Below are 27,796 nucleotides of genomic sequence, written 5' to 3'. Positions count from 1 at the left end.
TCCCAACAAAGATATACTCAGGTTATTTTCGGAGTTAAAAAGTTTTACCGATATCTTTATGGAAGAAAATTTGTCTTAATAACTGATAACAAGCCAGTTTCTCAAATTCTATCACCACAGAAAGGTTTGCCAACGCTATCAGCAACTCGCATGCAACATTACGCTGTATTTCTAGAATCATTCAATTTTGAGATTAGATATCGACCATCAAAAGAACACGGAAATGCTGACGGAATATCACGATTGCCAATCCGAAATATTCAGCTGGAGGATACAGAAGAACCCGATGAAATTGAACTAAATCAAATAGAAAATCTTCCCGTATCAGTAGAAGAACTTAGTAAAGAGACTAGCAAAGACATAAATGTTCAATTACTAATAGACGGATTAAATTTAGAGAGAACAGTATCCATTAACGATCGTTTTGGAATCGACTAGACACAATTTTATCTTCAAAAGCGATGTCTTATGAGAGGCGCTATGGTCTACGTTCCACCTCAATTACGAAATCGAGTCTTAAACGAACTTCATGAAGGCCACTTTGGCATATCACGCATGAAATCTCTTGCTAGATCTTATTGTTGGTGAAAAAATATGGATAACGACATAGAAAGATTATCTAAAAACTCTTGTGCAAAAGTAAGAAAAGATCCTCCTAAAGTACCAACTCATGTATGGGAGCGTCCACAATCAGTTTTTGAAAGAGTACATGCGGATTACGCTGGGCCATTTATGGGTATATATTTTCTTATGCTAGAAGATGCATGCAGCAAATGGCCTGAAGTAAAAATAACACCGGATATGAATAGAGACACGACTATCGACAAAATGCGAGAAATGTTTGCCACTTTTGGCTTACCATCAATTTTAGTGACCGATAGAGGTACACAATTCATGTCAGAAAAATTCCAAACATTCTTAAAATCTAACGGAATAACCCATAAAACAGGAGCTCCTTACCATCCCGCAACAAATGGTCAGGCAGAAAGATATGTATAAACAATAAAAGATAAAATTAAAACTATGCAACGCCATAAATCTAAAATTCCAAAAAAGTTACAAATCATACTGCTAGCATACAGGAAAACAACTTATCCAAGCACAGGGGAAAGTCCTTCGCGGTTAATGTTAAACAGGCAGATACGGTCTCGGCTTGATGTTATGGTACCAAAAATCGAAAAGAAATCCAATCCTGAAGTAGTAGACAAAACGACAAGATCATTTGCAGTAAACGAAAGAGTAGCAGCAAGAAATTTCCTTTCCCAGTTCGAAAAGTGGAAATTTGGAACGATTGCAAAGAAGCTAGGAAAACTGCATTACGAAATACTATTAGACGATGGAAGGATGTGGAAAAGGCACATAAACCAAATGAGATCTGGTCCTGAAGAAATATCAATCCACCATAGTTGTAACCAAAACATAGAACCTTGGATAGATGAATCATTTTTCTGCCAGATAGGATGGAAGAGTTTCAACTCCCTCATGATTCAGAAACGGAGATGTTGTAGCATATCTGCTATACAGAACTTATTATAATACACACTATCAGCTATAGACACATTGTAACACACTTCGGAAAGCCAAATCACACCATTGCAACACATTCATTATAACACATCAGCAAATCAATCCACAACATAGCAACACACCCAGACCATACCGTTCATAGAAAAAACAATTGAGAAACATTTATCGAAAACAACCGAAACGCGCAGCATAAGCAATTCAAGCGTTACTGCGGCAAAGTGGACAAACAGAGAACGCATAGCAACTTATTGCTAAAAAGCGCAGTGTAGGCAAAGATCGACGAACGCACTCGTTCTTTGGCTAGAACAGTTGAAACTTTCCAGAACCTTTGTAAAAACACTAAAAGCGCAACATAGGCACAAATTGATAGACACCTCACTCCAATACAATGTATGAATTGTACTTCATATCAATAACCTTTAATTAGGACAAAAACACATTACAAAACCAAATGTACGAAACTCATTGAGTATAAATAAAACCAATTCCGACCGTGGCAAGTCAGATTCGTTCGGACTGTCAGGATAGGACTATGCCCATCCAACATCTATCGACTTCTCATTTAAAGAGTTTAGTTATGTCCCCCTACCCAAGGTAAGGCCTCTAAACTCCAACGTTTCCAGTAAGGGAAACCTCCTAAAGGTTTCTATGATCACCTGGACGATCAAGTGTCGAAAAGTCCGCTTCGAACAAAGTGTTATTCAACCTCGATACTTGTCAGCGAAACACTGACCTACCGCGATGGTACGCGTTGATCAGTTGTACCGCTGTACGCTCATCATATGGCGACCGTAGCTATCGCCTAACCCATTACATGGCGACCGTGACCATAATCTGCAATCAACGGGCAGAAGTTTAAGTGAAATTAAGTAAAATGTGATGCACACAACTATAACGTATAGCAGTGTCATGTTAACGCACCTGAAAGTATTGCGACCATGTGCGGCATTCGACGGAAAGTGAAAAAAGTCTCAAATGTGCAAATTTATATAGAACATAGAAATAATGTTGTGAACAATAATTATGCGTTATGATGCAAAAAAGGTTGGTGACAACCTACCTCAACGTGCAGAAATGCAATAAGTTATGAATAAACACTTCAGTGATCGGTTTGCAAAGTAGAGCAAACTTGAAGTGAGACAGAACGCATACAGCCCAACGTAAGCGGAAATAACAAATAACGATGTTACCATCATACAAACACAGTGCAGTGAAACCATAAGCGATACGTATACGTTACCTGTCACCACAAACACTGATGTATCTATTCATATGGAAACAAACAACAACATTACTGCCTCCACCAACAACACTGCAGTCTCGACGTCACCTCCTCGATCATCACAGCAGCAATAGCAACACTACTTACACACTCGCACTCTAAATCTCCGTTAAAATTTTACTATCAAAACACTCGCGGTCTCAAAACCAAACTTTCGGATCTTCGCATCTCTCTCGAAGTTGCGAGCTATGATGTCATAATATTAACTGAGACATGGCTGGACGATTCGATTCCTTCATCCCTCTTCTGTGACCGAAAGTATACCGTCTATCGTTGTGATCGTTCAAGCGCTAACAGTACCTGCTCTCGCGGCGGTGGTGTACTCATTGCCTGTTCCGCTAAGCTCTTGTCGCTGCACATTGAAGTATCCCAATGCTCGTTAGAACTTTTATGGATTCAAATTAAACTGAACGGTCATTCACTCTTTGTTGGTGGTGTGTATTTACCTCCAAACCTCAGCTCGAATACTGACACGTTAGACTCATTCTTCAATACAATTACATTAATACAATCTCGCATGAAAGATAGGGATTTGTTTGTCTTATGCGGTGATTTCAATCAACCTGGACTATCGTGGTCTCAAAATGAGGATTATTTCGCACCGCTTGCCGTTAACCCTGCCTCATCCTACTTTATAGACGGATTAGCTGAATTCAATCTGCGTCAACTTTCAGGGGTTGTAAATATTTTTCGGTGGCAACTAGATTTAGTTTTTGTTAATGAGTTAGTGACATATTCATGTTCACCAGTTTCTTGTAGTATTGACCCTATTGTTAAATTAGATCATTATCACCCACCTCTGGAATTCGCAGTAAATGTTCCTTTACCGCATAATGGTAATAATGTTAGAGATAACAAATCTGAGTTGAATTTTCGGAAAATGAACTTAGAAAAATTTAGGGAAATCATAACCAACTCTGATTGGAATTTTTTAGAAATTAGAACCGATTCTCCCTCCACTGTGGACGTAGCGGTGGAGCAATTTAGTAATATTGTTAAGGCAGCTCTCCCTTTATGTTGTCCTCGTTCTAAACCCTCCTCTCGCCTTCCTTGGTATGATGCTACATTGCGGTCATTAAAGGCGGATAGAACACGCGCCCTCAAAAAACTCGGTTCAACTCCTTCTGAGTATAATCGTAGAGTTTTCAAATATGCCGCTTCTGCTTTTCGTATTTATAATCGGGCCAGTTATAGGTTGTATCTTGGAAGGCTTCAATGCATGTTATACCGTAATCCTAAACTTTTTTGGTCTTATGCCAAGAAGCGTCGTAATCCCTCTTCCCTTCCTACTTCCATGTCGCTCGGTTCGGTCACTACGGACAACGCTGCTGACACCTGTTCCCTATTCGCTGAGCATTTCGCCAATGGTCTGTCTAGACCGGAGAGTCAACCTTTGACGGAGTCTGAGGGCATATTGCCTGGTTTAAACTCCGTCGCATGGGCTGAGGGTATTGTCAATGTTAATACAGTCTCTGAAGCTCTTAAAAAACTTAAGCCATCCTTCTCCCCTGGACCGGATGGAATACCAGCCTCGGTTTTAAAAAAGTCACCTTTTCTATTCGTCCCTCTATTGGTAAAATTCTTTAACCTATCTTTGTCCTCGTCTTCATTCCCTTTATTGTGGAAGCGGGCATGGCTAGTTCCCATTCACAAAAAAGGTAACCCGTCTGTCATTTCCAATTACCGTGGCATCTCAATACAATGCGCAATAACCAAGGTATTTGAGCATATTATCCATACCTATGTGTTTAAACTCACCTCTTCTACTATTATCCCTCAGCAACATGGCTTTTTTCCTAACCGTTCTACAACAACTAACCTTATGTCCTTCACCTCTTTCGTATCATCCCAGTTAGAGTCAGTTAAACAAGTTGATACTATTTATACTGACTTCAAATCTGCATTTGATCGTATTCCTCATTCCTTACTTCTAAATAAAATTTCACAACTTGACGTCAATAATCTTTTTGTATCTTGTACCTATATGTTTTCGACTCCCTTTTCATGTAGTGCAGGCGTACCGCAAGGTAGTGTTATAAGTCCTTTGCTGTTCATAATTTTTATTAATGATGTCCGTACCACCCTCCCTCCTGAGTGTTTCTTCTGCTACGCAGACGACCTCAAAATCTTTCTCCCAGTTTCGTCTCCTAGAGATTGCATTTCCCTACAAAATATTCTTGATCGTTTTTCGTCTTGGTGTTCTAGTAATTCCCTCACATTATGTCCTGATAAGTGTAACGTCATTTCGTTTAGTCGTTCGCAGTCTCCAATCACTTACTCGTACGTCCTAAATTTTGTGCAAGTCAATCGTGTTTGTGTCGTAAAAGACCTCGGTGTCTTGCTTGACAGAGGCCTCACCTTCAGCCTCCACATTGACTCAGTTGTCAATCAGGCGCGGACAACATTGGGTCTCCTAAAGAAAATTGCGTGCAATTTCTCCGACCCAATGTGCCTGAAGACTCTGTTCTGCTCTCTGGTCAGATCGATTTTGGAGTACTGCTCAATAGTCTGGTCCCCTACAGCTCGAACCCATGTGGAACGTATCGAGCGGGTGCAGCGATCGTTCACCAGGTTTGCTATATGTAAAATCCTGGGTAGATTGTCCTCCCCCATACCTCCTTACGAGGACAGGTGTCGGCAGCTTGGCCTGGAACTATTGGAAAACCGCCGTTCCCATGCCCAGTCCACCTTTATTGCCGCATTACTCCTTGGTAATATTGATTCTCCTTCCCTTCTTTCTTCTATCCCTTTCTACGACCCTAACCGTGTTCTTCGAAACCGCCCTCCCCTAGTGATCCCTTCCCGCCGAACTGCAGTGGGCCGTAATGACCCCCTTCTTCGTGCAATTCGTCGATTTAATTGTGTATACTCTATGTTTGATTTCAACCTTCCCTTATCCTCTTTCCGATCCCGCATCAGAACCCTCCATAATCCCGTGCTGCCTTAATTTTTAATTTTTAAATTTTAGATTCTAATTTTCTAAAAAAAAATTTTTCTCAAATTTTTGATAATTTGTGTTAATTTTTGTTAGGTTAGGAACATAGGTAATAAGTATTATTTAAGCATTTGTGTAACCAAAAGGTAGACAAATAAATATGAATATGAATATGAATATGAATATGTATGTAAAAGTGATGTTCATCTGAAAGGTGATAGAATGAACGGCGAGACTACGGTCAACGAGATGTAACCAGCGTAAATGAATTGAACAACCGTTCCCAACGTGGAAGACGAAAAGACAAGGCGAGCTCACTGCCCAATATGGATTGGCAGGCGCGAATGGACAAAGGGTCCCAACCCCGACAAGACATCGAGTGACGACTGAAACACCAAGCACCGATTAAACACCAAGCACCGGTAACGAGCATCATCATGAGCAGCAACAACAAAAATATATATTATGTATATAAACAAGGTACCGTAAATTTAAAATTTTACTGATGAGATTGTGCAAAAATAGCAACAACAAAAAACAGGCTAGGAATTTATTAAAATTGTCTATAAACTATGGCAATACTAACAATAACGAAGCTGAACGATGCAAAACTATTAGAGAAAACAGAAAATTATGATAATAATTTATGATCAGGTGAAACAGCTAAAATGTAGGCTCTGCGCATTTACAGCATTAAGGGATAATACTAAGGAAATTTACGACTTTATCAGAGAAGCAATTTGAAATAACAATGGAAACGAAACCTGACAAAATGGCTGAAATTATAGAATTGATTAAAATCACCACTTCTCTCATATCAAAGTATGACGGTAATGAGACAGATTTGAAAAGTGTGGTATCAAATTTAAACGTACTAAAGAAAATAGTAGATCCGGGAAATAAAGAAACAATAATAGAACTGGTATTAGGACGTCTTACAGGAAAAGCGCGAACTGTCGTAGGGGAAACCCCATCCTCAATCGAAGAAATAGTTAGCAAATTACAAGACAGGTGCAGCATAAAGGTAACACCAGAGATCATAGTATCGAAAATGGACAATACTAAACAGACGGGAACGATAGAAGATTTTGGAACCATTATTGAAAAACTAACGCAACAACTTGAAGAAGCATACATAGCGGAAGAGATAGCACCAGAAGTAGCCAGAAAAAAGGCAACTAAATCAGGAATCAGTGCATTGAGTTATGGACTCAAAGATTTCGAGACCAGAATTATAATGAGATCGAGTAAATTCGAAACCTTGCATGAAGCGATAGAGCGAGCAGTAGAGTTGGAGCTAGAAGACATGATGAAAAAGGGAAAGAATGATCATATAAAGATCCTATATTCAAACGCTACCAGGAACAATAGAGGGCATGGAAACAACTACCAAGAAAGAAACAATTTCAACGAATTCCCAAATAATAATAGATTTCAGACACAAAACCCACCCAGATTCCCACCCGTAAGATATGGACAGAACAACCATAGAAGCAACAATAGGGATTTTCAACATAAAGATACCCTAATTAATTATCAAATTAACCCAAATTTTAATCAATCGATAACAACTCAAACACCATCCGATAACTACAGTTATATAAATAATAACAACTACAATTTCTATAAACACCACTATCAGCTAAACAATTGTACTAGTAACAATCAAGTTAACCAAGGATATAATACTCGCGAGAACAACTATAACAACAGTAGTCAGAACAAAATCCAATGCTTTTATATAAGAACAGAACAAAACAATCATACACAATTCAATAATAATATCAAACAACATAAAAGTCGTACTTACAATCAAAATTACGAAGACTATACAAATACTAATCAAATGAACGATCGAACTCAAAAAGACTATAATAATATAAAAAAGCATAACGAACTATAATAACAGAAAACTTAAAGATAAATCAGAAAGAAGAAATGCATTAAATAATGAAACAATTAATGATATGAAAGGGTCAAGAGACTCTGAAAGAATATTTAAAGAGAATAATAACTTAACAAAAGAATGCGAAAATGATCCTAAACATTATTATAAACGTGAAAACAAACAACAAATACAAATGAATACAACAAGTAATGACAATGAGAAAAATATTGTTGAAGAACAAGTAACGGATAGTTTATTATTGCTAGACAACAGGGAAATAAATGAGGAGAATCCTTGTAATGAAAATCATGCCACCGAACTAAAACGTATGAAGAGAAGAAAGCATAGCATCAAATCAAAGAAGAAGTATATAAAAGAATCTAATAATGAATTATATTGCCAGGATAAAAAGGCTAGAAAAATGAATTATTCCACATTATGTGAAGAAAATGTAAAAGAACCAAGAAGAACTATAGCTTACAAAAAATATATAAAAGAGCTCCTTGTAAAATTTCATAATTTTACCTCCATGCAAAAAGTCATAAGATCTATAAAAGCAGAAAAGTCTAGAAACGAACCCAACAAAGGAAACATAGGAAAATCTAAATATTTTAGAAGAAAATTAAATATTCCCAATTCTTTACCTCTAGATAATAGATCTATTTACATAAAATATTACCCACCTTAAGAGATAAGAAATGATTTTATTAGTAAACCAAAAAAAAGCATAGCAAATACTCAGCTAAATTAAATGAAAAGAATAACTTCAATCATTGTAATTCATTACGTTATTCTATTAAAGGGGGGAGGTGTAGCATATCTGCTATACATAACTTATTATAATACACACTATCAGCTATAGACACATTGTAACACACTTCGGAAAGCCAAATCACACCATTGCAACACATTCATTATAACACATCAGCAAATCAATCCACAACATAGCAACACACCCAGACCATACCGTTCATAGAAAAAACAATTGAGAAACATTTATCGAAAACAACCGAAACGCGCAGCATAAGCAATTCAAGCGTTACTGCGGCAAAGTGGACAAACAGAGAACGCATAGCAACTTATTGCTAAAAAGCGCAGTGTAGGCAAAGATCGACGAACGCACTCGTTCTTTGGCTAGAACAGTTGAAACTTTCCAGAACCTTTGTAAAAACACTAAAAGCGCAACATAGGCACAAATTGATAGACACCTCACTCCAATACAATGTATGAATTGTACCTCATATCAATAACCTTTAATTAGGACAAAAACACATTACAAAACCAAATGTACGAAACTCATTGAGTATAAATAAAACCAATTCCGACCGTGGCAAGTCAGATTCGTTCGGACTGTCAGGATAGGACTATGCCCATCCAACATCTATCGACTTCTCATTTAAAGAGTTTAGTTATGTCCCCCTACCCAAGGTAAGGCCTCTAAACTCCAACGTTTCCAGTAAGGGAAACCTCCTAAAGGTTTCTATGATCGCCTGGACGATCAAGTGTCGAAAAGTCCGCTTCGAACAAAGTGTTATTCAACCTCGATACTTGTCAGCGAAACACTGACCTACCGCGATGGTACGCGTTGATCAGTTGTACCGCTGTACGCTCATCATATGGCGACCGTAGCTATCGCCTAACCCATTACAATGTTTAGATCTGATAATATCAATGAAGATTTAGCTCGTGGAGAAGAATCTCAAACTCAACTTAGGAGATCAACAAGAATTCGACAACCACCAATTCGATACCGTGATTAGGGATTATTACTTTAATTAAGAATGTAAATATGAATTGTCTTTCACTCTTTAGCAAGTAATCACTTTATATTGTTAAGAGGAGAGAGTTGCAACATTGGTGCTGCTGAGTTGCTTGTACTGGCTAGTGCGTGCCTTCGATTGTTATCAAGTTGCACTTGAGTTCTTGCACCTAGTCTCCTGTTATTTCGTCAGTTTTGCCGAGATATTGTTTGGCTTCGTTCCTGCTCCTGTCACTCATCAGTTTGTGCTGTGTCATCGTTATGCAGTTCTCAACCTGCAATGCACCCACCGATAGTGCAAATTCGGTGTCCTGCGCCGGTGTGTGTGGTTCCAAGCATCATACCCATTGCACGGGTTTGTCCCGTGATTCTACTCGTGAGCTTGGGCGGAATAATCAATTGTTGTGGTTGTGCAAAAATTGTAACGAGTTTCGCAATGGTACAAACTCACTTCTCACAAGTGAGATAGCAGCCCTACTCGAGTTGGTGAAAGCAGAAATTCTCACCACGATTGACTCATCTCTCTCTTCTCTTAGATCGGCTATCAAGAGCGATTTGCTTCCTGAGATCCTCGCTCTCGCTGATAAGCTAACACCCATATTAGCTAAGCCGTCTGTTTCTCACGCATCGCGAACGCACACGTCCACTAATGCATCGTCACTCAACGCCACTAATACCAGAACGACTAAAACAGCATCCACTCGCCGTACATTTACCAACTCAATGGAGCTCACTGCAGATATCCAACAAGCAGCGAACGATACCAACACTGTGGAAGCTTCTGATAGCTGCAACCACTACACTCATCGTACTAAGGTGACTAGTGATATTAGTGCTGGGCACTGCCGAACAAATACAAACTCATCTTCTGATCCTGTTTTGAACCATGATACCACGAACACTGGCATAGCAGAGATAGTATGGTTATACTTCACGAACATCAAATCGCATGTCTCCGCTGATGATATGCGTGTGTGGCTTAAAGCTGTGCTGCCAACCAACAGCATAGATGTTTATCGTCGCACGAAAAAGGGTGCGAACCTTGATTCGATGTCCTTTATATCGTTTAAAGTGAGTATTCCTAAATCACTTAAGGATCTGGCACTTCAATCTACTATTTGGCCAGTTTCACTTACTGTTCGTGAGTTTGTTGATCGTGGCCTACCAAAGCAACGTATACATGAAAGGGCCCGATTTGACCCTTCTGCGCTTACTTCGCATCGTTCAAGCAGTGCAAATTGCTCTTCAGCTGCGCCAAAAAGCACCGCTCATCCGGATCATTTTTTGGATCATCGATCACCATCCCCACAGCGCGGGAATAAATCACTATCCCAGATGACCGAGATCCTAGAGGCTATCCAACCGGAGTTTCCTCCCACACCCCCTCAGTTATCACCGGGGGTGGGGCTTCAATCACAGAACAATCTCAGCAACACGAATCGCTCACCACAGATCAGCCCGTTTGCCAAACGGATAGCTCACAATTAATAGACCCCTTCGTGATCTATTACCAAAATGTTCGAGGCCTTCGCACCAAATATAATGAATTGCGCCTTTCTGCGAATGAATCAGGGTTTGAAATGCTTGCCCTTACTGAAACCTGGTTAAATGAATCGATTCCATCCAATATGGTCCTGGATAGTGATTCTTACAATTTATACCGTTGCGATCGCAGCAGGTTAAACAATGAACGATCGCGTGGGGGTGGTGTGCTGCTTGCATGTTCCAGTCGTTATCCGTCTGTGGCACTTAACATGAATCAACCTACGTTTGAAACTTTATGTATTCGTGTTTCTTTTCCTAAGTTTCGTCTTTATGTGGGGATTGTTTATGTGCCACCGTATTTGAGCAGCGACCGCAACTATTTCGAATCCCTTTCTGCTTTCATCAGCGATGCATACATGCATATGAAACCGAATGATCATCTTATCCTTCTTGGCGACTTCAATCAACCGGCGTTAGGGTGGTCGCCTGCAGCCGCAGTAAGGTCAGATTCAGCTTTACCTATGAGACATTATGTGCCACATATCTCTTTGAATTCATCCAGTTCCCGCTTTTTGGATGTGTTAAATTTGCATGAACTCTATCAGCTGAACGGGGTGCATAACCATTCAAATCATTATCTGGACCTGGTGCTCTCTAACTCTGCTGTTGCTGCTTGTTCTTCTGTGTATCCTGCTTCGTCACTGCTCCTGCCCCAGGATGTCCATCATCCTACTCTGGAAATTGCGTTACCGTCTTCTTTATTTAGGGCTAGTAGGGTTAGGAATGAATTGCCTTCTGCTCCTAATTCATTGAGTGTTCGTTATAATTTTCGGCTCACAGACTATCGTAAACTTAATTCTATTCTATCTCGTGCCGACTGGTCTTTTTTTTATCAATGTACATCGGTCGACGAGGCTGTCCTATCGTTTAATGCTTTGTTATCCTCTGCACTCCTTTCATGTACACCTATTTTTCGATCCCCTCCTAATCCTCCCTGGTCCAATCGTACTCTTCGCAACCTCAAAAAGGATCGTATGAAATTTCTTAGCAGATATCGTCTGAACCGATCTGCCTACAACTTTCGTTTATTTAAGTACGCTGCCTCTGCGCATCGATTGTACAACAGGGCTCGTTTTGAGGCCTATTCGAGTAGACTGCAATCGCGTTTCCGTTCTGATCCAGCATCTTTCTGGCGATTTGTTAGGGTACGAAGAGGGTGCAATACGTTACCTAACGAAATGGTACTTGATTCTCTAACTGCCTCTACTCCTGTTGAGATTTGTGAACTCTTCTCTGCCCATTTTTCCCAAATGTTTGAGCCACCGGTTAGTGACCCTAACCTTATCGAGGGTGGGCTACTCTACATGCCAAAGAACTTAATTAATCTCTCTGATATTTCAGTTAGCTCTGAAACAGTTGTACAGGTGTTATTTGAGTTGAAACGTTCTTTCACTCCTGGTCCAGATGGCATTCCTGCCTCAGTTTTAATAAACTGTAAGGACGTCCTTGCTCCACACCTTGCTAAAATTTTCAACCTTTCACTTTCTCTCGGGGTCTTTCCTGCTCTTTGGAAATCCTGTTGGCTTCTTCCGGTACACAAAAAGGGATGCCGTAGCATTGTCTCTAATTATCGTGGGATAACTCAAACATGTGCCACAGCCAAAACTTTTGAGCTATGTATCTTTCCAACCATACTTCATAGTTGTAGTTCCGCTATTAGCCCTAAACAGCATGGGTTTATGCCTGGTAGGTCTACTTCAACTAATCTCATGTCTTTTGTTACCAATATTTTCAAATCTTTTGAGGCAGGTACCCAACTTGATGCAATATACACTGACTTTCATGCTGCATTTGATAGTTTGCCCCACTCTTTACTATTAGCTAAACTATCTAAACTTGGTTTTGGTGATGGCATCATTAGCTGGCTGTCCTCATACTTAAGTAATCGATCTTGCAGGGTTAAAACCGGGTCGTACTTATCTGAGGAGTTTTTTTGTACGTCAGGTGTCCCTCAGGGTTGTGTGCTAAGTCCACTTCTGTTTTCTTTGTTCATCAATGATGTCTGTAATGTTTTACCTCCTGATGGTCATCTCCTTTATGCGGATGATATCAAAATCTTTTTACCTGTGTCCTCTTCTTCTGATTGTATGAGTCTTCAGCATTACCTTAATGCATTTGTTCATTGGTGTTCATCCAACTTACTTCGCTTGTGTCCTGATAAATGTTCTGTTATTTCTTTCTCTCACTCTCTTTCTCCTATTTCATTTAACTATACTCTCTCTAACTCGTCTCTCTCTCGTGTTATGTCCATCCGTGACCTTGGTATTATACTCGACAGTCGTCTTAACTTTAAACTGCAGCTTGATGAGGTTCTACTAAAAGCTAATCGAACTCTTGGGTTTATTTTACGTTTTACCTCTATTTTTAGAGATCAAAGCTTCTTAAGAAACCTTTATTGTGCTCTGGTAAGGCCTCTTCTTGAATATGCTAGTATCATCTGGAATCCTCCTACTATTGATGGCTGTTCGAGAATTGAAAGCATTCAGCGCCTTTTTACCAGGGTTGCTTTTCGTCGTTTGTTCGGTGCTGCCTCACTACCTCCCTATGAAACGCGATTGCAGTTATTCAATCTTCACTCTTTAAGCTTGCGCCGCCAAGTGTCTCAGGCATGTTTTATTGGTGGCTTATTACTTTCTGATACTGATGCTCCTGATTTACTCTCGTCCATCTCGTTGTATGTTCCCTCTCGTTCCCTTCGTCCTCGTGATCCTCTGTCAATTGAAACACGTCATACTCTTTATACTTTCAATGATCCTATTCTATCCTGTTTCAGGTTGTTTAACCACTTTTACTATCTCTTTGATTTCGACTCCTCTCTCAACTCTTTTCGTAACCGTATTTTTTCTTCTAATTCTCTTTAATTATTCTTCTAAGTTTCATTAAGTTTTGATAGTCTCTACGCTCTACCTATGTTTTTTTTTCTTTAATTTTTTTGCTAGGTCTAGACTAGTTTAGTTAGGCTTAGTTTATCATGAATTATTTTGTTTATTTGTTAGGGTTTATTTAGTTTTAAGTCTGCCTTATTTAGCCTTGATGGCGGATATTGTATTAATAAATGAAATGAAATGAAATGAAATGAAATATACGTCTGACAGCTGTCAATCGACAGAAACTGCTAGTTGGGTAGCAAGGTGTATGGATATTAGGAGGTGAAGTGCTTCAGAGCAAATTGACATTTCACGACTTGACCTAACAATACTGGGGGCTTCGGTATTGAAATCGGGGAGGGCTGGAGGGGGGTATAGAAAATTGTATGCGATTTGACATAACAATACTCAATGATGGCGCCAGGAAAACGCGCTAACAATTCACCTCCTTAATAAACACACCTTGGTTGGGTAGTGTGGTGGGTAACTTGCTGTAATACACGATCTGGCTTCACTCCGTTCTGTATGTGTTCTGACTATCTGTCATCGTTGTCAGATTATACCGCGCTCTAGCAAGGAGCGGAATAAAGCCGAGCTCTTACAACACATACCACATCTCCCTTTTTTCCGAATAATGAACGATAAATGCAATTCCCCAAATTATTTATTTTCTATTTGCTTTCATCTGATTATTTCACCCAATCTCTTACTCTATGATAGGAACTTAGCGGGACGTTTAATTTCTCGTTTCGGACGGGAGAGTGTTCTCGGTATCTCTCCGGTCGTTGGTTCATTAAAACCTACTCCTTCCTCCTGGTTATCCACCACCCTCTCACAACCATCCCTATGATCGTCTGGGTCCTTGTACTCTTTTAGGTGGCTCGAATTCCTGTCATATAATTTCCCGTTTTGCTCATCCTGTACTGTTACGCGAGAACCTTGCTTCTCAATTACTTTTGCAATCTGTGGTCCAAAGGGTGTACTCAGTTTGTTGCCTGGCATTGTATTCCTCAATAGGACTCTATCTCCTACTATTATATCAGACGGTTTTGCTTTGCGTCGTTGATCTTCTGTCACTCTTCCCTTTTCCTTCATACATGTGTCTCTATCCCTGTAATCAGACATTGGTATTGCAGATCCGGTACTGATATCTCCCAATGATGGTATTTTTGTCCGGATATTTCGGTTGAACATCAACTCACTCGGTGTTTTCCCTGTGGTGCTGTGTGGAGTGGCGTAGTACATGGAGAGATACGCCCCCAAATCTTTTTTCCAATCCCCGTTCTGAGCCTGGCTTATCTTCAGCCTTTTTAGCAAAGACCTGTTCTGGCGTTCAACCAGACCATTTTCTTGCGGCCAATATGGGGTTGTCTTGTTAAGCAATATTCCTCGCTGTTTGCAATAGTTGTCAAAATAATTGCTCACAAATTGCCTTCCATTGTCGAGTGTTATGGTTCTCGGATAGCCAAGACGCACAAATATTCGTTCAAGTCGTTCAGATGTTTCAATCGCTGTAATTTTCTTTACAATTTCAACCTCTTTGTACCGCCTGAAGTAATCAATGATTACTAGTAGATAATCACCAGTTGGTAGTGGGCCCAAAAAATCGATTGCTACATCTACCCAAGGCTTATGTGGTAGTGGCCTTCGCTTCATGGGCTCCGGTTTATCTGGTTGGCTGACCAATTGGCAGCCTGAGCAGCTGCTAACCAGTCGAGCAATAGCTTCATCCATTCCTGGCCACCAGCAAGTACATCGCAGCCGTTGTTGCATTTTAGTGCGTCCAGGATGCCCTTCGTGTGCCAGTTCTAGCATTCTTTGCCGGATAGCTTTCGGTATTACTAGTTTGCTACCGCGGACTACTAGGTCTCCAACTGTTCCGAGTTCCAATCGAAATGCTTGGTAAGGTTTCATTAGTTCATCTGTATAATTCCACGCACCTCTTTCCAAACACTCCTTAAGAGCCCGCATTTCGGCATCATTCGAAGAAGCAATCTCTACCTCTTGCACATCGATTGCAGCATTTTCCATCACGCTGCGGATATATACTGTAGAATCTGGATCAAATTCTGATACTTCAGTAGGACTTGACAACCGAGACAGAGGATCAGCTATATTCGTTTTTCCTTTCCGATAAATTACATCATAGCTAAAAGCCTGCAGCCTTAAGACCCAACGCTCAATCCGCAAACAAGGAGAAGATGTGGGGCTAAAGATAGCCTCTAGAGGTTTATGGTCCGTTTCCAGCTCGAATCGTATTCCGAATAGATAGATTTGGAACCGTTCCACGGCCCATACTAACGCTAGTGCCTCCTTTTCTGTTTGTGCATACCGTTGCTCGGTACTCGTTAGGCTCTTGCTGGCATAAGCTATTACTTTAGGCTGCTCGTTCTGGAACTGAAGGAGGACGGCTCCTAACCCTACCGGGGACGCATCTGCCACTACTCGGGTTTTTAGATGAGGATCAAAATGGGCTAATCTTTCGACGTTAGAAACTAACCGGATCAGTTCGTTAAATGCTTTGTTCTGGTCTCGCTCCCAAACGAATTCGGCATTGTTCTTTGTTAATTCGCGTAGTGGGAATGAAACTGTAGCTAAGTTTGGAATGAATGTTCCCACGTAAGTAATTAATCCCAGAAAACTCCGAACCTCTTCACAATTTTTGGGTGGCCGAAAGCTTCTTATTGCTTCAATTTTGTTTAGTGCAGGGAGCATTCCGTTCTGGTTAAAACGTTGGCCAACGAATTCGATTTCTGTGAGTTTGAAAACGCACTTAGATTGATTAAGTAAAATGCCATATTCCTCAATCTTTTCCATCACTTTCTCTAGTGCTAAATCGTGTTCGGTCTCAGTTTTTCCCGTAACTATGATATCGTCGATAAAATTGACTGTGTTTGGACAGTCGGCCAAAACTTGTTCCAATATTTTTTGGAATTTCTCTGGAGCGCATGAAATCCCAAACATCATTCGTTTATAACGATAAAGTCTACGGTGGGTGATAAAAGTTGTGAGAGTTTTACTTTCTTCATCGAGCAGTAGTTGATGAAAAGCATCCTTTATGTCAAGGCGAGAAAAGTATTTAGCACCATTCATTCTCCAACGTATGTCTTCTATGGTTGGTAGTGGATGCGTTTCTCGCAAAATTGCTTTATTAACTTGCCGCATGTCTATGCAAAGCCGAATACGGAGTCGCTGAGCTACGGGTGTCACCGTCTTATCAATTGGAATGTGGATGCTGACTCCACGAATTGAGGGGAACGCGCGAAATGTTTCAACCTGGTTGATTGATTCATGCTGGCTAGGTAATCCAACATATAATACTCCATGCTGTTTTGCGGTGATTTTTCCCAAAAGTGGTTGTGGACCATTTTTAACTACGTAAAATTTGGAAACTGTACGGAGTTCTTTCAACCCGTCCGCAATAGCTATTTCCGCCTCAAACATCGTAATTATTTCTAAACAATCGGTCTGAGCGTATGCCTTGAATTTCCGTTCCGGACTCCGTGCCTCGCCGATGATCTTGACTTGGTTATTCCTCATTGACGCCCACGTTCTATCGTCTATGATATTCGACTGGACTCCAGAATCAATTTGCATCTCGATAAGGATACCGCCTACTTTCGCCCAGATCAATTCGTCTGAATCGTTTGCCGAAGATACCATCTCCACTAATTCACACTCAAGAGGTTCATTTCCGTCATCCTGGATTGCGTGAATTTTCCTTGCAAACTTTGCCGTTTTCTTATTTAGTTCCGAATCATTAAAGTGCCCTCCGAACGGCCTCTTTTGCATTCTTTGATTCGTATGTAGTCTATTTGAAGTTTGTCCAGCATTTGAGTAGCATACAACAGCGAAATGACCTCGCTTGCCACATTTTGCGCACGTTTTGTCTCGTGCCGGGCAAGATTGTTGCCCATGGGTACGACCACAGAATCGACACAATGTTTTTATATGATGGATGTGTTGGTTATTTATTTCAAAAGATTTGCTCCTACCGCTCATTTGTTCGTTGGCAACTCGGGATGTTTCATACGAATTTATTTGTTTAATGACTTCGTCCAGAGATAAGTTTTTTTCTTGCAGAAGTTTGACTCGCAAATTTGCCGGTACAAACTGAAGCACTTTGTCAATGATTGCAATCCCTGCACTCTCTGCCGCAGTTGCCCCGAAATTGCACTTGGAGCCATGAGCTTGGGCACGCATTACAAATTTCTCTAGCGTTTCTTCCGGCTCCGGTTTCATTGACCAAAACAAAAATCTCTCGTGTGCTTCGTGTCTTTGTGGAGCGAAATATTCATCCAATTTAAGAATAGCAATCTCGTATGGGTCTACGCCCTGGTCTACGTCCGCCTCTACATCTGCATCTGGAATGCTGAAAAATATTTCTTGCAGCTCGAGAGAACCACAAGTTAAAAGTAAATTCTTTTTCTCCGTTCCGTCCACTATCTTCGCCGTACGCAACCAAATTTCGAACCCCCGTTTCCACGTCGTCCATTTTGTTCGCCGCTCGGTTAGGGGAACGCCTTCTAACGACAGTGGTGGTAAATTCCCAAATAATTTGTTTGGTTCCATCGCTGATTCCCTGAAATGAAGCAGGTTGTGAATACGATCAAGTATTCAATTAGTTCACTATTTCATGACAGATTCATGACTCTTTCCCTAGTCATAACTCTATTAATATCGAGTATTTCCTTTTTTTCCTCGCTCTCTAGACGCGCATTTATTAAATTCTCTTCCTTCCTTTTCTTTGCTTTTTTTCCGCTCTCTAGACGCGTACTTATTTGATTCTCTTTCTTCCTCTTCTTCATTTTCCACTACCGCTTCCAGACGCGGCTCATTAAAGGCATCTTCAATTATTACATCCGCTTGCAAGACTCGGCCTTGCTGTTTTCAAGACACAGCGCTTTTTATAGATCTTATAATTTTGCCTTTCGCTTCCATAACGCTTCACTGCTGTTTGCTTGACACAGCTCTTTCTACACATCTCTTTTGTTTTTTTTCCTCCCGAGGCGGCCATTCTGTTTTCTCGACACAGAGCATTCACTTATCCTTTTGTCTTCCTTTGTACTCCGCATAACCCAAGCCAGCACTAATACTATGATGCTTTCAACGCTTTATTTCATTTCTGCTCTTAATCTTTCTTTTCCCCATTTCTTTCGTCCTTCTCTGATAACTTACCCTATTTTATTTCAATTCAAATGCTTCAATCTCGTGTTGCAAATAGGAATAAAGAAATTTAACCCTGTCCTCGTCGCCAATTTGTGGTAGGTAACTTGCTGTAATACACGATCTGGCTTCACTCCGTTCTGTATGTGTTCTGACTATCTGTCATCGTTGTCAGATTATACCGCGCTCTAGCAAGGAGCGGAATAAAGCCGAGCTCTTACAGCACATACCACAGGTAGCAAACAGCTGTCAGTAAGAATAAACGGCACTCTGTGTCTGAACCAAGGTGTATGGATATTAGGAGATGAAGTGCTTCAGAGCAAATTGACATTTCACTACTTGACATAACAATACTGGGGGATCCGGTATTAAAATCGGGGAGGGCTGGAGAGGGGTATAGAAAATTGTATGCGATTTGACATAACAATACTCAATGATGCCGCCCGGAAAACGCGCTAACAATTCACCTCCTTAATAAACACACCTTGGTCTGAACCAAGGATAATGTATTCACAAGTAACAATTGACAGCTAGATCTAGGACAGCGGGGGTGGGAAATATCGACATACAGGTAGCGAGGGGGTATGGTGACTTCAAACCGTTCAGATGATGTGTGGAGAGAAAGAGACAGGCACATAAAAGAGCGAAAGCGAGAATGACAGTCGGTCAAATTTGAACGTAAACAAACCGGCATCATCATTCCAGCATCGTTGTCGGCCAAGTCAAGTTAAACATTGTTAGTTCAGTTAACAAAATAAGAGTTTATTCCAAGTGTTTTAAGTGAAAATGGAGAACGTGAAGCGTGCTAGGAAAAGTGGTATGCTAAGCAAGCTTGGGCAGGCGATAAGGGAGGAGTGCGAGCGAGAATGGGAAGCGGAAAACCAACCAGGAACCAACCGACGCCAAGAAGCACCAGGTACATTTTCGTTATTATTTTGTGGCGTCACTTTAGCTAAAACCCCAAGTGAAAGCTTCATAAAATGCTTTAAAAATAACAATAAAAATGATGTTCAAAAGTATCAGTGATATTAAATAAGATAAACCAGTGCTGTGTGTTTAAATGCATGACAAGTGGCATTTGAAGCAAATTTTACTCGACAACTATATTCCTTCATGTCACGCCAGCTTGTCTCAGAATTAACGCGTGTGATTACCGTTAAAAGCCCTTCAATATCGGGAAGGTGGTAAAATGTTCATACATGCATCTGTGACAAGCCGGTGGCTTCTATTTTAGATAACTTATGCTTATTGCTGGCCCTTAAGTGTTTAACGTTCATCTATCGTCTATCATTGACAATATAAGATTATTGTAACTAAAAATTGCTCTAGCCGTTTTTGCAGTATAAGTAAGAGTTCTGTTCTGTTTCTTTTTACATCTCACTTTCAGTGATTGAAATTCCGCATGCTGGTTCGGAATTCGTTGATGAGAATGCCTCCGATGAAGAAGTATTTGACGACGATGAGCCCGAAGAAGAATGGTTGGAGGAATGGCTGAACGAAAGTGACGAAGATGAAGGCGAAGATAATCAGCATACAGAAAATTATGTAACGGATCCTCAATCTTAAAACATATTATCAAGGAAATTACGAATGTGGGCCCTATCTCATCGAATAACCCACACAGCTATAAATGATTTGCTTGGGATCATACGCGAGACAACGGAATATTACGTTCCAATGGATGCAAGGACGTTTCTGAAAACTCCCGTGAACGTCAGACAAAATATTACCACAGTGGCAGGAGGACAGCTATGGTACCAAGGGATCGAAAAGACGCTTCAGTGCCATTTTAAGTTATAATTAAAATCTAAAGTAACATGATTTTTCCATCTCACAAATGATATATACATACATTTTTTTTCATTTATTACAGAAACACGACGCCTACTGTGGACAAATTTGCTTTAAATCTCTTCGTAGATGGGCTTCCGTTACATAACAGTGGCCCTACGCAATTATGGCCAATAATGGCGCAGATTCACGAGCTTCCGGAGGTGCCTGTCTTGGTGCTAGGCATTTTCTGTGGTTCGTCGAAACCTGACAACGTGGAGGATTATCTTCGTCAATTGGTAGACGACCTTAATCGTGTTATGGACCAAGGAGTCACAATCAACAAAACAAAAATTGGAATTGATCTTCGTGTTATCATCGCCGATTCTCCCGCCCGAGCGTTCATAAAAGGTAAGTTTATCAAAGAAAAATGTATACATCTAATTTGTATTGTTTATTACTAAATTCCTCAATTTTTTTATTCATTTGTCAGGTGTGGCGAATTTCAATGCAGCGAACGGGTGTATAAAGTGTAAAATTGTGGGAAAAAAGGACAAAAAAAAACCCACAGAATGGTATTTGAAGGAACAGCTGAACCGAGGACAAACAAGGAATTTAGGCAAGGAGATTATGAAATAAGCCATCAGAAACGACCAACACCGTTATTAGATATTAAAGATAAAGATTTTATTAAGATCTTAAGCATAGCAGACGATTTACACTTACTACATTTAGGAATAGCAACAAAATTAGGAAAAGGATATGCCGAAGGTAGTTTAGCACCGTTTCCGAAGTGGAACGAAGAAGATAGAGAGGAAATTTCTAAAATTCTAGCAAAGACAAAGTTACCTGCAAAGATAAATAGGGCAATGAGGCCACTGAAATATTTAGCTTATTGGAAGGGGTCCGAATATCGTACATTTCTCAATCATATTAGCATAGCATTACTTAGAGGTAGAATTCACGATGATGGTTATCATCATTTTAAACTCTTTTATGTTGCAATAACATTGTTTTCCAGCAATCATTTTAAAAATCATTGGGATTACGCGGAAGCTCTTTTAAAACAATTTGTTGAGACAATGTGTCGAGAAGCAAATTTTAGGTCCCTGCTTGCCTTCTCCGGTCCAGCAACATTTCTTCAAAAAATCTTTTTCGAAAAAAAGATCGAGAACAATTGTTAACCGTTTGTCAAAATCTGTGACATCCGTTAATATATGCACGATTTGACAAACTAGGTTTACCATATACGTACCATTTTGTAACGATTGTTCAAATTTGTTTAGGCTATGTTCATCGCTTATCCTGTCTACTTCAAATGACCTAGGGACGGTATATTAGTTTCTACACACGTTGTTCATTATCATCGAAACCTGCGGTGATAACTTCTCCAGCATTTTAACAGCAATGTCAATCTTCTTTTCAATCCTTTCTTCTCGATACATCTTTGAATATGCGATATCAGTTGCAGATACTGATGGTTTAGGTGCTATTGGTGGTTTGGATGCTATTGGTGGTTTGGATGCTATTGCCGGTTTTGGTGCTACTGTAGGTTTGAATGTTGTGCTAGTTTTTGGAGCCATTGGAAGTTTAGGAACAGAAGCAGGATCAGAAAGAACTTTGGGTTTAGGAGGAATCGCAGGTTTTGTTGATCCTGGTTGTGAGTGAGGACGAGAATGCGTTGCTGTGGATGTTGATTGTAGGGGGGCACTAATATACATAAAAGCTGGCGGAGATGATGATCGGGAAGTGCTGGAATGAACAGCTTTCGGCGGAACTATCAATATGTTGTCTATGATGGTGATGCCACGAGACGAAGTCGGTAGAACTGCTCTGTTTCTTTCACTATTGGGTGTCTCATTATTATCAGCCATGTTTCTATTATATCCGCTAATCCTAAAATGATGAATCAATACCATTACATATTGATTAATAACACCCATGATGGCAGGACACCTGAATGGCCGTGCGGTTAACAGGCCGGACTACCAATCAATCAGTCCCATTTCAATTCTAATAACAACCTCTTTCAAATCTATATCCACAGGAACACCAAAGGAGCGACACGACGCAACGATATCAAGCGAGAATCACTGTTGAAAGAAAGCGACAACTGGAACGACAATACAAGGCAGTGCAGACCCTCATGGCAGAAATCGCCTGTACACTCTGCCTCTCGCTACCCCCGCTCTACACTTGCGAGCAATCATGCGACACACTCGCACACTTCCATACGTCTCCACCCCTGAACGCTCCCATCGTTGAGGTGTTAAGCAAAAATCGGCTCTGAGCTTGAGAGACACACTTGCACTCCACCAACCCCCCATGACCGATTGCTCCCGTCATTGCGATGATGGGTTATTGTTACATCTGTGTGTGAGATCCTCGTTCTCACTCCGCCATGCCTTACCAACCTACTTCACGCAATGCTTCCACATTTGCGGTGTTGGTAAAATTTTCAATCTGATGAGAGAGCGAAAGAAACTATGGGCGAATCATAGTTCTATTTGGCAAAACAGAAATAAAACAGATAAGCATAATTTAATGATATTTAATACAACACACAATAATTTACAATTAGTTTAAGAGTAATAATGATTCTTTAAATGTGTGTTGTGTTTTAAATCTTTTTTTCCTGGCAATTGAAAGTTGTACACAAAACTATTCTAAAAATTTGGACAAGTATTGAAGCTGTCCCATAGTGATAAAAGTTGTTTTCTTCATCTGCGGTTCGCCTCCCTCGTTTGACAGATATCAGTGTTGACAAAAATTGGCTTGGTTTGGTTCGGTGAAATTCTGGAGTGATTTATGCTGTTTAACTAATATTATTTCAATAAAGTACAGTTTAATTTGCTTGTGCTTACCGAGCATATAAGTGCAGTTAACAAATATTTAGTGTGCGGGGTGTGCGCAAGCGTAAAGGCGTTAAATTGATTTAAATTAGCAGGTAAGTTGTGTAAAGTGTGATGATTGCTGGTGTTTTTTTTTTCTTTTTGAGTTTATAAACTGTATATTGTTATAGGATCCAGATATCCAGTTCGTAACGGCTCGAAGCAACGGGCAATTGTGGATCAGAAAGGAGGAAAGAAAGGGTGAGAGGGGAGAATAGTGAGCGAAAGCACTCACAGCCGGTGAGTGCGTAGCTTAAATGGATAGCAGTAGCTTAAACGATCAAGCCTCTCGTGAACGGGCACTCAGCGTGGCTTAAACTTTTGAATGCCAATAAGCTTTGTTTAAGCTACGAGTTTAAGCCTACATGTCACGCGATTTCTGTCAGAAGGGGATGGGTGGGGGTGTAAACAACAAGTGCTGAGGAAGGGGAAAGTTCGCTTTTTTTATGTATTCAATTGTAAACATGTACAAAACAAGGTTCTTCCTTTGTTCAGACCAGTGTAAATTTTTTCCGCCATGACAGTCGATATAGCCGCCATCTTGGATTTTGAACATCGGCCTTTCGACATGCGCAAACATTAACCAACCGTTCCTCCAAATGGTGAAAAAGAGGGATCGTGGTGAATTTGGCAGTGGAGAATTGTTACTTGTGTTCCCATATAACAATTTTCACCACAAATTCACCTCAAAACCTCTTGATTTCAGCAAAACAAGAGGTTTGGTGAATATGACGTCATATGCAAACGGCGGTTTGCGAAAAAAGGGGGTGGGGCCACGGCCGTGCGTGGCTTGTACCTGTATCCGCTCTGTTCGCTATGTATTTGTATTTATGTGTGTATTGTGCACAGCTGTTCTTGGTGCGTTGTGGCTTTTAATCTGAGGGCGGATCTTCGTTTCTCTCGCACGTTTTTTTTCGCTGCGTTTCTTTGCTGTGATTGAAGAGAATATTGGAGGAAGAGCGTAATCATTTAGGTTTTAATACTTTACCGGCGTTGTGTTGGATCCATCGTCAATGTTTTCGGCTATCTTGGTTGCACGTACCTGCCTACGCTATGAGTGAACAAAATACTATTCAATGCGTTCTTGTTTCTTGCCATCAATCTCTACGCAAAATAAGTGGCCGAGCGAGTCTTGGAGATCGAGAGGATTCTTTGAGTTCGCTAGAAGGTCTCGAGAAGAAAAACCCTAGCGCGCTCGCAAGTCAATTTGTCTTTGTTTTCTTCTCCATCTGAGAATCATGAATGTGGCTATTTAGGGCCAAGCTACTAGCGATGGATAAATTTGAAAAAAACACCGGAATCGCTGCCAAATTACTCCACAATAATCGCAAGTTGTGAAAGGTAGATGCAATCTCGGTAATGTTTGGTGTCATCTGTTGTAGCCGACCAGGACTGGCCGGTTGCGTTAGTCGGTAACTTCAGCCGTCGTATTCGTTGGATCCATCCGAAGCCGATTCCAAACAGCTCGTGACGGTTGCGGATGGCTTCGGACGGTTCCAGGCGAATGCGTCGATGGGCAAAGGTAGTCATTCAAACTTTCCGATTTTACGTACAAAACGGCCGTAAATACAAACGGTACCATCGCACAAAAAGTTTTTTGATTGATTCAAACGATCATCAGCGAAGACCTACCGGCTTTTTAATAAGAGCGGCATGTATGAAAATTGAGCAAGCTATAGCAAGCGCAAATATTCTTGCTCTTCGTATATGTGGCTCTTCTCTTATCCCCTTAGCTACACTCTCTCCATGTGTTGTCACGCTCCTTGTTTTATATCACTCTTTCTCTTTCTTTGTCACCGCTCATTATAGCATCCTCGCTCTCCGTATGTGTTGCTGTTTGCTTCCTACATAGCTTCTTCTATTTCTTCCTCATCCTTCGTTACTCCTCGCCATGGCATTCTCGCTCTCCCTATGTGTTGCTCTTCGCTTCCCCCTTTATTTCATTCCTCTCTCTCTGAATTAACAGAGCCTCTCGCTCGTCGCAACCTGTTTCTCGCTACCTCACACCCCGTTTGCCATAGAAATAATTCCCCATTGTTATATGGGGTTAGAAGGTTGATTTTTATCGCTTTTGCTGGGCGACATTGTGGGGGACATCTGTCACTCTCTGCATACAAATTTCATTACCCCGCACCAGCCCTCCCCGATTTTTATACCGGAGCCCCCGGAAGAGAAATGTCAAGTCGAGAAATGTCATTTTGCTCTGAACAACTTCACCTTGTCATTAATAACCGTAGCAATAGACGATGCGCAATCTCAGATTGCGCATATATTTATCTGTCAAACGGATCGGTTAGATATATTTATCTGTCAAACAAAATTTATATATCTCGGACATATAATCTTGAAAATTTATGCGCAATCTTGGCGCAATCTGAAATTGTATAGAAATGACGTTTTTAGCTCAGGGTTGGCTACGCGAAATGACTTATGTTTTGATAAAACGAATATATGCGCAATATGAGATTGCGCATTGTGTATTAATACGGTAACACCTTGGTCTGAACTGCGAACGAAACACATGTGTCTTCCTTCCACCAGTTATAACAGTGCTTTACATATATCAGGTAGTGGACTCTAGAGCAAGGTGTGTTTATTAACCCTATTACAGGCAACCGGCTACACGGGTAGCCAAATCGATTTTGATTGCTCATTTCTCTGATTCTAGGAATCCGATTGACTTAAAATTCGGAATATGTGTGTAATCCACAGCCATCTTTCACTAGAATTTTTCCTAGAATTTTTTGAGTATAATTAACCTGATTTTTAGAATTAATTTTTCGAATACCTTTATTCCAGGCAACTGGACTACCCGGGTAGCCAGCGACTTTGGAGGCTTATAACTTTTGAATGCGCAATCCAATATCGATGCAATATTCCGATGAAAATTAAACAAACTATTGCAGTTTCTATAACTGTGCATAGATTGGTTCAACCCGCTACTGTTTTTTAGTTATGGATTTTCAAAGTTGACAGGATTTGATTGAAAAAAAAATACAAAATGAAAAAAATATTTTTTCAGTACTTTACAAAATTTTCGCAGCAAAATGACTCTAGTAGTTTGGAGAACTTTACGTTGCACTCTTGCACTACGTCTCTTATAAATTTTTCAGATTCGTTTTACTAGGAATTAAAAATATAAAGGAGTTTCCATTTGAATAAAAACCGTTACGTTATGATCTATGCTGGTTAGAAAGACACCAACATCAAATAAATTTCAACAACAATGTTTTAATTCAGTCTCTTTACAATGTAAAATCAACATAATTTACCAACAGAGACAATTTTATGAAGTTTTTGCATTTGTCGCAGATGTGCATTTTACAAAATTATTATGACAGGTGTGATGTAACGGTTTTTATTCAAATCAAAACTTCTTTATCTTTTTTATGACTCATAGAAAAACTCAAAAAAAATTATAAAGGACGTGCAACATACAGTTTTTCAAACTATAAGAGTCATTTTGCTGCGAAAATTTTGTAAAGTACTGAAAATATATTTTTTACATTTTGTAACTTTTTTTCACAAAAATCCTGTTAACTTTGAAAACCTATAACTAAAAAATGGTAGCAAGTTGAACCAATCTATGCACAGTTAAAGAAACTGCAATAGTTTGTTTAATTTTCATCCCAATATTGCATCGATATTGGATTGCACATTCCAAAGTTATAAGCTTCCAAAGTCGCTGGCTACCCGGGCAGCCCGGTTGCCTGGAATATGATGTTTTTTTGGTTGCCAGTGACAGGGTTAAGAAGGTGAATTATTAGCGTGTTTTCCGGGCGCCATCATTGAGTTTTGTTATGTCAAATCGCATACAATTTTCTATACCCCCCTCCAGCTCTCCCCGATTTTAATAACGGAGCCCCAAGTCAAGGTGGATTTAAAAATAACAGGTAGTGGACTCTAGTGCATTTTGACAATTCGTCACTTGACGTAAGGTCCCCAGGATTCAAACTTTGTTTACAATTATTAAATTTGTTCATATAATTTATCTAACCCATTTTTTCTATTAAACATTCTTTAAAAACATATTTTGGACTTCGCGAGTTCTTATTTAACATTAAAAAATGGATTGAAGTGTGTTATTTTGTGTTATTCCGTGAATTTATTCTATAATTCTTTGTGTTTTTGACATTTTTGATGATAAAAATTAAGAAAGTGTAAAC

The 27,796-nt window shown here is 40.1% G+C and overlaps 2 protein-coding genes and 1 long non-coding RNA gene across 3 annotated transcripts; 2 read left to right on the top strand and 1 right to left on the bottom strand.

The window, feature by feature from the left end:
• Positions 1 to 19,575: 19,575 nt before the first annotated feature.
• On the top strand, positions 19,576 to 20,619 carry LOC133392940 (uncharacterized). Its single transcript, XM_061655572.1, has 2 exons — positions 19,576 to 19,885; positions 20,357 to 20,619. Exons 1-2 carry the CDS (start codon positions 19,756 to 19,758, stop codon positions 20,533 to 20,535), a joined length of 309 nt encoding a protein of 102 aa, XP_061511556.1. The 5' UTR covers positions 19,576 to 19,755; the 3' UTR covers positions 20,536 to 20,619.
• LOC133392784 (uncharacterized) lies at positions 20,536 to 21,378 on the top strand (the record flags this gene model as incomplete). Its single annotated transcript, XM_061654161.1, has 3 exons — positions 20,536 to 20,762; positions 20,843 to 21,150; positions 21,233 to 21,378. Coding segments are annotated over 3 exons (681 nt in total), but the record flags the coding sequence as incomplete, so codon positions are not given.
• A 26-nt stretch (positions 21,379 to 21,404) lies between these two features.
• Positions 21,405 to 22,855, bottom strand: LOC133392941 (uncharacterized). The gene is made up of 2 exons (XR_009765907.1): positions 22,764 to 22,855; positions 21,405 to 22,635 (listed from the first exon to the last, which is right to left on the bottom strand). It is a non-coding gene; the product is annotated as an uncharacterized LOC133392941 (long non-coding RNA).
• Between the last annotated feature and the right edge of the window lie 4,941 nt (positions 22,856 to 27,796).

This window comes from Anopheles gambiae, chromosome 3 (genome assembly GCF_943734735.2).
Source record: "Anopheles gambiae chromosome 3, idAnoGambNW_F1_1, whole genome shotgun sequence".
Taxonomy (NCBI): Eukaryota; Metazoa; Arthropoda; class Insecta; order Diptera; family Culicidae; genus Anopheles; species Anopheles gambiae.
Note: the sequence above shows the minus strand (reverse complement) of the source record. Positions and strands in the feature narration are given on the sequence as shown.

Bases quoted from the DNA above. Each gene is read 5' to 3' on its own strand.
- LOC133392940 (XM_061655572.1), top strand. From the start codon at position 19,756: ATGGAGAACGTGAAGCGTGCTAGGAAAAGTGGTATGCTAAGCAAGCTT. The intron at 19,886-20,356 runs GTACATTTTCGT...TCTCACTTTCAG, and splicing joins CCGACGCCAAGAAGCACCAG to TGATTGAAATTCCGCATGCT.